A 13,203-nucleotide genomic window follows, 5' to 3' on the forward strand; every position below is an offset into this window, starting at 1 on the left:
GTTTATAAGAGTATTGTATTAGTCAAGGAGATGCATGACACATGCGTAAATCTCTTAGGAACATGGGAACGGCCTTGTATATATGACTAGTCCCCTCACGCCAGGCAAAGATGCAACTGCATAGGAAAATGAAAATATTTCAGAAGTTGCAACTTCCATAGATCTCAGTAAAGTCTTCAATAAGATGCTTAACCTGTGTCTTAGATTAGGAATGGAAATTTCAGAAATAAGCTGTTGAGTTAAAAAGTAAATGAATGGCTTCCTCAGTGTTAATAATCAACGAACAAAAGTAAATGGACTTTTAATGCCATTGAATTATGTGAGAGATATAGCTATTCATACAATTCTTTCGGTAAAATAGAACAAATAGATTTGAGGAGTCTGGTTAAATAGCTAAATCTGTGATGATTAATAAATTCCAGCAGATGTGCCATAATTCAGACCGTTTATTTCAGAGGTTTGTATGAGCACAAATTGAAAAAATGACTCTCTTTGTGGTTTCAGATATGAAGATTCAGGAGTCATATTTAGTAATAAACGTACAATAATGAACAGTTGCAATGTGAGCTTACCTACCTGACTATTAGTTCGTCTTAGGGCCAGAGACATCGATATTTCTTTTCAGGCTACAAAAATAGGGTTGTTCTGCTTGCTTCGTTCCTTTGAATGTCTACTTTCCAGGGAAATAGTGTTAACCAGATGAACGTAAAAAGCGATCTACTGTTAACTTCTGAATAATTGGTAAGTACTGCACCACCTATTTTGTGATGTGTAGTTTCTTTGAAAAAGTCTGTGAAGAAGTCTTCTTAATAAAGCAGCTCAATGAGGTCGTAAGCCGAGCATTTATTAATTTTTTTGAAGGTCTGCACAGCACCTCATTGATGATACAGATAAAGAGACTGAGACAAGTTCGATTGGGTGTTTCAGAACTAACAAATTTCTCTTGATAAAGTCGAAAAATCATAATACAAGCATTTATTTACTACCTTAATAAGGACTGTATTTTCTTATTGTACTATAGTGAATTTTGAAAAACTAATGAACTTACAATAAAACCTCGTTCTATAACTATTTTGTCTCAAGACCTGAATGAAAATTTTTATCAATGTAAACCTAGGGACAACTACCAGCAGCAAAGGTCAAATTAAATTACAAAGCACTAAAGAATCCAAAGTCTTGAAAACTAGTGGTAGAATCCACTATAGCTCAAAGTGTAGGTTACCACCAAAGGCAGATCATTTTTGCGGTGCATAAATACAATAAATTTGTCATATTGTTTTTCAGCTTTGATGAATGTCGTCGTAATTTTCAATGTAACCTTATATGCCATACTGCAAAACATGAAATAAGAAATCATAAGTGCATCTACCACCACTGAAATCGAGCGCGGTGTGTCCATTAAATATTCATGAGTACTCAGGTTATACTTTCAACACATTGATTTGGATCTCTTGAAACAAAGTGCTAGAATGGAGTGCTAAATTTGGATGTTAGTTGTTATTGGTTATATATGGTTGAAAAACACCTCATGCGTGAGTTACGTTATTTATTTATCAGTAAAACTTCGCAGTCGAGTGTCTGGTGAAGTTTTTATGGTTTGAGAAGGACGTTTTGTTTTAAACAATCGTGAATAATTTTAGTGTGTGTCAGTGTCAATAGCGCGTCATATGACGTTTTCAAAATGCCTAGAAAGTATTATGCTAGACTATGCACTCTTCAGAAGTGGGAAAATTATTCAGGTTATGGATTTAGCCTACAGGCGACGAAGGGCAAGGTCGGACACTATATAAGTGAGGTCGATCAACAATCTCCTGCATTTGCGGCTGGTCTTAGAGATGGTGATTACGTAGTAGAAGTAAATGGCGTTAATATTGGTAAGTTCATACTCAAGTCCCAAATATACTCGTTTAATGACTCATGTTGACGGTTGAAAGCTCATTTTCAAAATGCAAAAACGTTTTGTACTCCAGGCGAGTTGATAAACTAATTCAATTGAATTAGATTGTAATTAATTACAGTCTCCGGATTTTGAGGATTTTCAAGGCAATTATGCGCTTCTGTTGTAAGGCACAAGCTTACTTTATGCTTAAGACGAATTTGTAGCATTTTTTTATTATCCTGGACGTCCTTCGACTTTTCATCTCTCGGTAGATATTTTAATTATCATAGCATTATGTTCGGAACTCGAGCTTTGAGTACCAATTATTTTGCTGCAATATAATTGTTTCTTGAGACCTGTGTGGAAAATCTATAAATTTTTTGTACTTCATACTAAAACTTTATTCTGTCGTACATCACGTAAATGGGCATTGCGACTTCTGGGACAGTTCAAAGACATTTAATGAAGTTGCATGTGAAGCCAAAAAGAGCTTAGACATAGATATTAGACATAATCATGACAGAATATTAGGGAATAACTTTCTTTTCACCAATTAGGACTGACGACGTGACGTGGTGTTCTCGTTCTTTTTACTAGGCAACTCGAAAGAGCTGTATGGACTTATCAGTTTCAGTTTGGGAAGGACAGAAGGCTCGATGGCCTATGTTAGTCCTGACAATGGTGGTCTCTCAGTTGATCCAACTTTCTTTTGAAAGAGTCGACGGATGGAGCCTCAACCACGTGCTGAGGTAGTGAATTCCACTCGTTGATGATTCGATGGGAAAGTCGATAGTCAGCTGACAAGTAATTTGTTCTCGGCCTGTGAACTTTTTTGGAGTGTCCTCGTAAATTCTCTGTTTTGGAAGACAAGAAAAATGAGGGCATATCAGGTGCAAATTTATCACTAAGCAATTTGTAGACTGCAATCAAGTCGCCTCTAGTTCTGCGATATGACAACGGGAAAAGGTCCAGCTTGGCCAATCGAGATTCATACGGAAGCTTCGCTATTCCGGGAACCAGCTTAGTCGCCGTTCTCTGAACCTTTTCCAGGAGCTCACTGTCTTTTTTAAGCAGGGGCTAGCCGCTTGTATGCACTACTCAAGATTAGGACGAACGAACACTGTATACAAAGTCAAAAACGTCTTAGCGTCGACATGACTAAAAGCCCTACGTATTGACCATAACGTTCTAAAACCTTTGGCGGCTATTGCACGGCAGTGTGCAGTAGTCTTTAAGTCTTGACTAACGATAACTCCTAAGTCATTATATGTCTGGACGACAGGTAGCTCAGTGTTATTCATCGTGTATGTATCTGTGCCTTGATGACCGATATGCATCACAACACACTTGGAAGTATTTATCGGCAACTGCCATGTCTGAGACCATTCAGATAACTTCTTCAGGTCATTTTGAAGTTCTAAGCTATCACTCTTACATCGTATCGTTCTCCATATCTTGACATCGTCAGCATATAGCAAGACCGATGATGATAGGAGACAAGGAAGGTCATTTACATACAAGAGGAATAGCACTGGCCCCAAAACTGTACCCTGGGGCACTCCACTAAGCACAGTTTCCCAGCTAGATAACTTTGAGTTCACCCGAACTCTTTGTTGACGCCCAACTAAGAAGTCTTTTATCCACATCAATAAATTGCCTCTAATCCCGACTTTTCTTAACTTATATAACAGCCGGTTGTGCGGAACTTTATCAAAAGCTTTACTGAAATCAATGAAGGCGACGTCTACAGGTAGCTTCTGGTCCTTAAGAGCACACCAGCTTTCACGAGCCACTAATGAGTTAGTGAGACAAGAATAACCTATTCTGAAGCCGTGCTGCTTCTCCGAGAGGATCCGGTTTTTATCGAGATACTTAAACAGCTCCTTCCGAATAATCTTTTCTAATATTTTAACAACCACACTAGTTAGGCTAACGGGGCGGTAGTTCTCAGGTTTGTGTTTCGTGCCTGTTTTGAAGACAGGACTTACTATGGCGTTTTTCCAATCTTTCGGTAAGCGACCCTGCGTAACGGATAGGTTAAAGCATGTACTTAAAGGGCTTGCAACGAAGTTAGATAATTCCTTCAGTAGCCTAGGATGTAATTCATCGGGCCCCATGGATTTACCTATGTCAAGCTTATTTAGCAGACCAAAGACATCGAGTTCTTTAATGGTCACGCTATCCAGTGTATGTATGGGGGGATCTGTATACGCTGACGAGAAGGGCGCTTCTATGGTATACACGTTGCTAAAGTAGTTCGAGAACGCCTGAGCCTTACCAAAGTCGTCCTCCGCTAATGATGAAGCAGTACTGTCTCCCCATAGAGCAGGAATATTTCCTTTTCTCCTTGTCCTTTGGTTTATATAGGAATACAAGCGTTTAGGACATTGTATGGATTCCTTAACAAGTTTTTCTTCGTACAATTTTCTAGACTTACGGAGGGTCGAGGCACAAGTATTCCGAGCCTTTCGATACTGAGATTTTGACTCATCAGTCCCCAGTAACCTAAATCTATCCCACATTTTCCTTTTCTTACGGAGAAGGATACGGACCTCCCTACTGAACCATGGTGGTGAGTTTTTCGGCCCCTTTGGTATAGTCCAAGGGATGTGAGGTGTGGTAACTTTTAAGTACGAATTTCGAAATGTGTCCCAGGTCGTTTCAATGGAGGACTCTGGGTCTATTGTCCAATCTATTAACGATGCTGAGTGCATGATGTCTGGTATGTTTGCTTTCCAGACGTTGGGTCTGGACTGGACTGACGCGTCCTCATGACTGGCAGTTATATGGAAGTCGAAAGTTAAAACTGCGTGGTCACTTTTACCTAAGGGTGGCATATGATGGAGGTTCGCAACGTCATCCTCATAATGAGTCAGTATAAGATCTGATAAGGATGATTCAGTGTCTTACAACCCGAAAATTTACAATTTTCAGGTCCTTTTCGCCAGCGTCTAACCTATGTTGTAGTTCTTTCTCGGCTTCCCGTCTTTTAACACGGTCTGCCAACGGTAGGTCCTTTCGGATAAAGACTCCTGAACCCTTTAATTTGTGTCCATTTTGTAAAATTAGGTCACGTTCGTTCGAAGAGCCGAATACTACTTTAAGCAGTCTGGAATGATTTGGTTTCGAGTCCGTTAGACTCCCTAGTCTGTACACCTTTAGCAAGGTGACCCCGGTCATATTTTGAGGCATGAGTTGATTAAGCAGCTGCCTAATCAGTACAATGTCATGCTCAAAACGAGCTTTAGGTTCAGAGCTATCGCTCTCCTTGATTCTATGAAAAATAGCTGATCTGTCGCTATGATCAGCTTTCGATTTTTCAACCACTTTTACGGGGGCAGGTTTCCCTTTTATATCAATACTTTTCTTCCTTACAACCTTTACCCATTCGTCAACGGTGCTGGTAGAAGCAATAACAGTTGCGTCAAACCTAGTGTTGGGTTTTGGGGGGTTGTCGACGACCTGAGGGGTCGTGTTATGTTTACCGTTTGAAACCGATCGAGCCTTGCGATTGCGGCTCCTAGGTGTTTCCTGTTGGATCCCATCTGGGAGACGGGGAACAGAAGACCCTACTTTTCTTGAGCTTTTTTTAAGGCAGGCCTATTTGGAGACTGCTTTTCCTTCTTTGACGGGCGTGAGTCATCTATCACCGGAATAACCTTAGTTTCCTTCACGTTGATTTGCGTGTCGACAGACCGAGTGCTGTTTGACGCGTTCCGACTATGCTTGCTAAAACACTTCTTTGCAGCATCAACCAGTGAGATGGCCTCGGTTAGCAAGCTGTTTGCATCCGAGCAGCACTGTTGACAAAGCCACACACAACCCTTCTTACTGAACCGTTTGAAAGCAGCAGGCGTTAAGTTCGTGCAAACTTCGTGGTACCAGCCTTTGCACTCGTCGCACTGCATGCCGCTTTCAACAGGATAACGACAACCCGGACGTTGACAACTGCTTTTTTTACACTGTCCGGTCATTTTGGAGGGGTTCTTTTTTAAACTGTGATGATACTCAGAACAAAAAAAAATTTATCAATGACCAAAAGTGAAGAGCTGTAGATTGCTAGGACCAAAAGTACTAACAGATACAGTAGAAAAAGAGATACTCAAGAGTACCAACGACAAAACAGTAAAAACGATACTTTAGTTGAATACTTTAACTGAAATAAATTCAATTAAAGTGAAAACAGTAGTCTTGATACGTAATAAACGATCAAAACAAACAAATTTACTCAGCGAGGAAAAATACCACTGTCCTTTTTAAATAGCGCGGAATGTCGTACGAGGTCTTACCATGTCAAGCAGTAAGATATCAAAGTAAAACTACCAGATTTTAGGCCGAAGTCTCGTTTCCTACTGTTTGTGGTTGAAGAAAGTAACTAAGTCTCAGTAGCGTTTCCAGCGATTAGGGTAAAAGCTCAAATAGAATGTTCACTTACTGTATACCACAGAATGTAAGTACTTCAAAAAGCATGTATTGGGTTACTTTCTACCGTAAAATGCGGTTGTGAGAGAAAATGTGGATAAGTAACGAATATAAAATTGAAGAGTTGCTTTTGCGTAGTATAACCACCTGTTTAATTTGACTGTTATCGTGTTTATACAAAGTTGGGGCATTGGCTAAGGAAGTTGTCAATCTTGACTGGCTAATGTGAGTTAGATATTTAATAGTTGAGTTCACGAGCCAATTAAAGCTATACTACTGTGAAAAATCTGGAAGCACTGAATGAAGTCTGATTCCAGTATGCGACGGCTCAGCAGTGTGCATCTACGATCTCACACGCGGGATTCAAACCCAGGATCTTTGAGCTTTTTCGCGAGCGCCTAAACTCTAGACCACTGAGCTGGCATTCAACAGTGTAAATGTGAAACTTCAACATGAGCTCATTCATGATCTGTTCTATGTAACATGGCGGCTAGCACAATAAAGGTTAGAAATTATTTCAGTAAGTAAAGTCAACGAGTGTTGATCTGCATCCTCTAATTCTGTTACACGGTCTAGGAGATAACCATAATAGATCGTTTTAGATTCTATCATATGGTTTAAATTAGTCTGTATTGACTCAGGCGCTCCAATCATTTATGAAAGTTTTTACGTTGGACGCATTACTATCACTAACTTTTTATTAACCAGTTTAATCCATTTTGAGATTTTATTCCATTTAATTTCTCAGTGCTGCTAAAACAATTGTTTTTACATTTCTGTTTTACGACTTGTTGACTTCATCTTATTAAATATATGTAGAGTTTGGCAGCTTATGCATTCAATTACTATTTTCCACCGTTCGAAAGGACATTAATATGCACAACTTTTAAGGCCAGTTTTTGAAACGTGATAATGCAAAAGTTTTGTTTTCTGATAAATTTTAATCATGTTCATCACAGTAAGGTTCTAATTCTAAGTTATTTAGCTCATGTTTCGATAACCAATGATTGGTTTTTGAACATCATAATAACATTAATAAGTCTTGTGAAGAAAATGTGATATTAAATTTCTTCATCATTCTTTCCAACCGTAACAACTGAAATATCGCTCAAATACTCGTTATAATCTTTAAAACGTACAGTCATAACCATTTTCTTTGTAACTTAATTATTTGAGCAGTTGCACTGTTTTAGATTGATGAAGTGTAAATGTATCACTAAACAGGTTTTAAGCGCCATTTTTTGACAACAGTTTTATTAAATAAAATTTGTGGAACGTCTGCTAAAGTCTACTATAACACCATACCTTGTTTTGAAATCTTGTTTAACCCTTAGAAAACTAATTATGGGTTTACTTTTTTATACTTGTTTTATCTGCTATCGTAAAACAGCACGCGGTCGAACGATTTATTGTTTCCAGTTTTTCTGAGCTTGTTTCAACGGTTCTAAAGTCAATCAGTCTTACGCAACACAGTATTTGGCACATATATGCATTAATTCAAGTTACCACACCACATTAGCAAGCGAAATATCAGTACAGTATAGGTAATAACAATATTAATTTTTAGATTAATGAGAAAGAACGTATTTGTAGAATTCCAGTGAATGAATTTGAAGTAAATTCAACATTTTGCTTAGTAAATGATTCAAGCTTTTTCAAAGAAATGTAATCAAATATCAAAATTATTGAATATAAATAGGTACATAGTTCTTCGGTTCACAGTATATTAAATAGGTCATCCAATCAACGTTAACAATACTTAAAGTAGGTATTTGCTTTAGGGTTCAAGAGACTTGTGGTGTGAAACGAAAGGTGTTAAGACAGCAGATTGTATATATACTTAAGTGGTGTGCGAAGAAATTTCATTCACTATATATTGCCTCTGGTCGGTGAATTTTTAGGAAAACACAATTTTTATATATGATATTAATCAAATGAAGCTAAATAAACAAAATAAAGGAATGAATTCAAAGAGAAAGAATGTATTTGTAAATGTATGTCTGTGTTATTTTTATTGTTCCAGTTATTTGTTTAACATATTCAGATAAGACAACTGATTCGAACCGTTCAATGTAATTGTTGTTATTCAGATAATAAGAGATAGATAAAAAAGGAATAAGGAGTTCAGGTTTACTTATTAATTATTCGTTGCCATCTCTCTTATTAATACTGTTTGGATTTGCCCATATGTGTAGAGCTTCAACTGCTAGTCTTTCTTTATGAGAGTTAAAACATTTTTGAAGGATTTTTGTGCCGTTGAAATCAATTGTATGACCCGATTGTTATTGAGTGTAATAGTGATTGAAAAAATTGGAGACAGAATGTTTGACTCTTAAAGAAAATATGTATTTTTATAAAATATTTCCTAAGATAATTAAGAAGTTTAGGATCTAAGGTAAAACAAAGAGTAATTGATCATGTTCTGCTGTATATGATGGTTCTGATCGATGTCACCCAATATCTCAAACACTCGTTACAACAGTCACGTCGTTTTTAACCAGGCAGTTTTCATTTACTTACACGACGTAGTCCAAAAGTCAGTGACTGATGCTACTTCTTGATTTAAGCACTTCTAGTATTTCAATACACTATCACATCATCCATCATCGTGCGTCGATGTTGGCGGTTGTCGAGTACACGTAATACATGTCTCAATCACCTCATTCAACCAAGGTTCACTATCTAATTGATTGATTTGTCATTCTTACTTAATGCTTTATGTCTAGCCTCATCACCGCTCACTCATTAATCTCAGAATACACAGACAATGCTTCAAAGGCATTTATGTTTAAAAACCAGTAACCTACAACTATACTCTATTTTGAGAAATATCTTTCACAGTTATAATGTACAACAGAGTGAACTGCTGCTTAGTATATTCATCATTTTACTAGTGGTCGAACATGTCACCTACTCTGCAAAAGATGCAATCTGGCAAAATCTAACTAGACGTTTTGAATTCGTGTAGACTTTTTACTAGACAACAACCCACCAGAGGACATTATTCTAGTCTTAGAGATATAATGAAATTTCTGGAGTTCGCAAATAAGTATTAAAATATATTCATGGTTGTAAGTAAATCACCATCAAAACTTACACAACAAATATATTAACTAAAACTTTGATTCATTTGTTAACTCTTCATATTATAAGTTTATACAATCAATTCATCTATGTACTTTCGTACTATACAGTTTGTCTCTTGTTCAACAGTGGCTTCCCACATTCATAGAATAAAAGCTTAGTTTAAAAGATAAGATCACTGAGTCATGATGAAGTGATTTTCCAACAAAAAAAGTACTTTAACGGAATTTTAATAAACTAAACATTAACTTTTGTAAAAGAGAAAATAATTTGATTAAAATTATTGAATATTAAACATAGTAAAATTTCATTTACCGTATATCAGAAAAACTTTAAAATAGATATTGCTTATGATTATATTGTTTCTAATTACTTTTAGTCATTATCTATTGATTAAGGCATGAAATGAGATTACTTCGGATGAATGTCACACTTGATTAAGTATTCTGATGACTACATAATGTAAATTCATATAAAGGGCCTGGAAATTATTTTAGAAGACTACTGAATCTTTTTAGCAATGACCATTATCGACGTCACGTAGCTCATTTTTGTCAATGGGCTTAAATACTGTTATGAAAAATTTCACAACCTTTAACAATGCTATTTAGGTTTACTGTAATCAAACAGTTTAAGGAAAATTGAAATCTTGAGAAACACTTTTAAAGAACTTTTTTGATCAAAATCTTTTTTAATTCTTAAGACCACTCTATTTGATGAAACAAACCATGTTTCAAGTATTGGTTTCAGTCAGCTAGTACTAATATAAAAGTAGATGCAGATGTGACAATATCAACATGTATGTCGGTCATTTTAGCCAATGCAAGTTCATGGTTTAACCAAATAATTTTCTTTTTTCAATCAAAAGTTCACACCTTATCTCTATACTATTTGCTATGTATTCACAAAAATGCAGCAACAAACCATGAAAACAATTGCTTGTCAAATTGACATGTCGCTTACATTTTTTTTGTAAATAATATTACATATATATAGTAGAATAAAATATTCCATTTAGGTATGTACTCATGTGTTAGTGAATAAGCTGATTGACAATGAGTGCATTTTGAATAAGTACCTACACTTTTGTATTACATCATGTGTTTGGTCACTATATTGATAAATAGTTTATTGACTTTTCCACGAAGGTATTTTTACTTGCATGACAAGCCTTATTTAGTTAATAATATACTGAGTTAAAATCTTGTTGTAAATTTTTACGTAAAGATGAACGTAAAAAACATTAATTAGGTACAATCATCAGGCTGTCGTCAGTTATTTTAATTTTCTATCTCAAAAAGTAAGAAGCTCAAAACTGAGTGCACTTTTTATGGTCCCTATATCTGACTTGAGGTTGACCATTCTGATATCTATTGAGATATACATGTCTTCTATCCTCGTATATTTCTTCGACTTAACTCGCGTTGGTAAATAAGCCAAATACGAGGATTGATTTTTGAGTGTGTACATTTTTTACATTCATTAATTTGAACAATCAGAGGAACGAAATGACGCGCAGTGAAGATGCTATGTGAGCCAACTCCATTTAATCCAGCGTTAATCGATATTTATAGTCAGACAAGAACAAGTTACATACATGTGATGAATAGGATAAAAAGGGCACACACATACACTTACATAAAAACAGTCAAAATTGATAGGCGAATTGTTAACAAGGTCAAAATATAACTCAAGAACAATAGATAAATTGATCTTTTCAAAAGCTAGAATAAGTTATACGGGCATAACATAGTAACCGACACTACACACTGACTTGTATCAAGTTTACTATGTTTCATAAAGTGAATTATTCCTATTGCATTATTATTTTTTTTTAATTCACGAAGTAACCATCATCGAGTCATAACTTAAAACGAGTAAACTTTTCAATCCTCTTTAATTTTTCAATAATTCCTCAGTATGTGATATAAATTATCTACAAAATAATTCTTATTTATACAAGTATGTAAGTATCTAAGTGGTAATGTAAACTTCGTATATTCAATACTCTAATCTCCATATTTTTATCATATTTGATTATATTGTTTATTAAGAAATCAATAATCTATTCATTATTACAATCCCACTTACAATCCTATACTTATATTAGTTATTTATTCATTCTAATTATTAGATCATATACATTTTACTTAATACAATATCATTCATTACATTGTCAATAAATAATTAAAAGCAAATAGAAATCATTTCATCATCATCATCATCATCATCATGTGTATGTTAATTTAAAAAAAACAACAAAATAATAATTTGATTTGCTTATTTTAGAAATTTTATTGATGTAAAGAAAATTTAAAAAAAGAAAAGAAAAGAAAAAACAAACAATCAAAAAGAGTTAAAATAAAATAATCACTTGTTCATGTGTTTTAATTGAACTATATCTGAAATTCAGACAATTTAATGGTTGCTTTAATAATAATAATAATAATAATAATGCTAATAATAATAATAATGATAATAGTAATAATAATAATAAAGGGTTTCATTTCCTTTGGTGTTTAAAGTATTATTGATAATGATACATATACTATTAACATATTAAGTAGATTGTGTTTCATTTATAATGAATTTTTCCAGATAGAGAAGAAAACCTTTAATTTATAGTTCATACAATCTATTGTATAATGAGAATAACTAACAAAATAATAAATAGAGCTGTTAAATTAAAAAAAAAAACAATTATATGTATAGATAGTATTTCACAAAATTTCACTTATTATTGTTGATGTGTTAAGATAAGATGATGGTTGGAGATAGTCGTGCTATTTGGCACTCGTCAGCAAAGTGTACTTATAATCTTGCGGGAACTGATATTTCCTGACGGTTTCGATCTCATGTCACCCAACTTCATAGTCAGACACGTTACCACTGAGCTATCGCGGCCGAAACTGACTTCCTGTATGACTGAGATTTACTTACAATTGATTAATAACTGGGTGGTGATCAATGTCATGTATGTCAGGTCCTTCTTAATGTTATTAATAATAGAATTTTCAAATGTTAATGTCAATTAACCTGATAAGAAATGTATATGTATGAATATTTTTAGGTAAATTTAAACATGAATTTCAGGCTTTTTTCCAATATACATAAATTACTTATAAAGTTATCTGAATTACAGTAATCGTAAGGACGGTCAACGGGTGAACTCGAGGATACTCTAAGAAGCTCAGAAAGAGTCTAAGATATTCCATCCAAACATCTTTTGGAAAAAACTCCAAATGCCCTGGCATGGCTGAGAGTGAGGAGAGTCAGCTCTCCCTCTCAAAATGCTCTCACATGGCCACGTGCATACAACCACTGTCAGGGAAGTCTCACTCACTGCCTTCTCGCGGCAAGAGTGTTTTTTCCAAAATCGAGAGAACGAAAAGCGAATGTCCGGCGCTTTAACCAGGTTGGTGGACACAGAGAGTATACCTAGGGGGGTTTGAAAACTGTGATTCCGAACCAATGGTGCACATGGGCCCCAGTATCCTGAAAGACCAAATGGCATATGAACCAATTGTTGGTCACCGGCTACCATGAGCCTGCATCTCCTTACGATGCTCCACTGTCTTGTGGATTAAACCTTTAGGTCAAAGGCTCTGGGTGTGGCGTCCTAAGAAAACCACCTGCTTCAGTCTGAGCACCCGGGCAGTTTCACAGCCCTTACACAAATAGAGTGATTTATGTGGCACATATCTATTTGGTGCCTCCTTGTATCAATTTTTATTTGTTTAAATGAATAAATACATCTTTTGGAGGAATATTCCAGAATCCACAGCAGTAATAATAATGGGAAGAATCGTGGTAGTAGC

At 35.5% G+C, this 13,203-nt stretch overlaps 1 protein-coding gene across 2 annotated transcripts in view; it reads left to right on the forward strand.

The window, feature by feature from the left end:
- Nucleotides 1-1,641: 1,641 nt before the first annotated feature.
- Nucleotides 1,642-13,203, forward strand: part of MS3_00006581 (uncharacterized protein) — a gene marked incomplete at its 5' end in the record, with an annotated part of 29,308 nt that continues 17,746 nt past the window's right edge. The window contains one exon of one of the 2 annotated variants that reach the window (XM_051214739.1): nucleotides 1,642-1,874. In XM_051214739.1, coding sequence (XP_051067926.1) covers nucleotides 1,682-1,874 — 193 coding nt within the window. The remainder of the gene's footprint in view (nucleotides 1,875-13,203) is intronic. The other variant, XM_012942673.2, reaches the window with a different exon arrangement.

Source organism: Schistosoma haematobium, chromosome 2 (genome assembly GCF_000699445.3).
Source record: "Schistosoma haematobium chromosome 2, whole genome shotgun sequence".
Taxonomy (NCBI): Eukaryota; Metazoa; Platyhelminthes; class Trematoda; order Strigeidida; family Schistosomatidae; genus Schistosoma; species Schistosoma haematobium.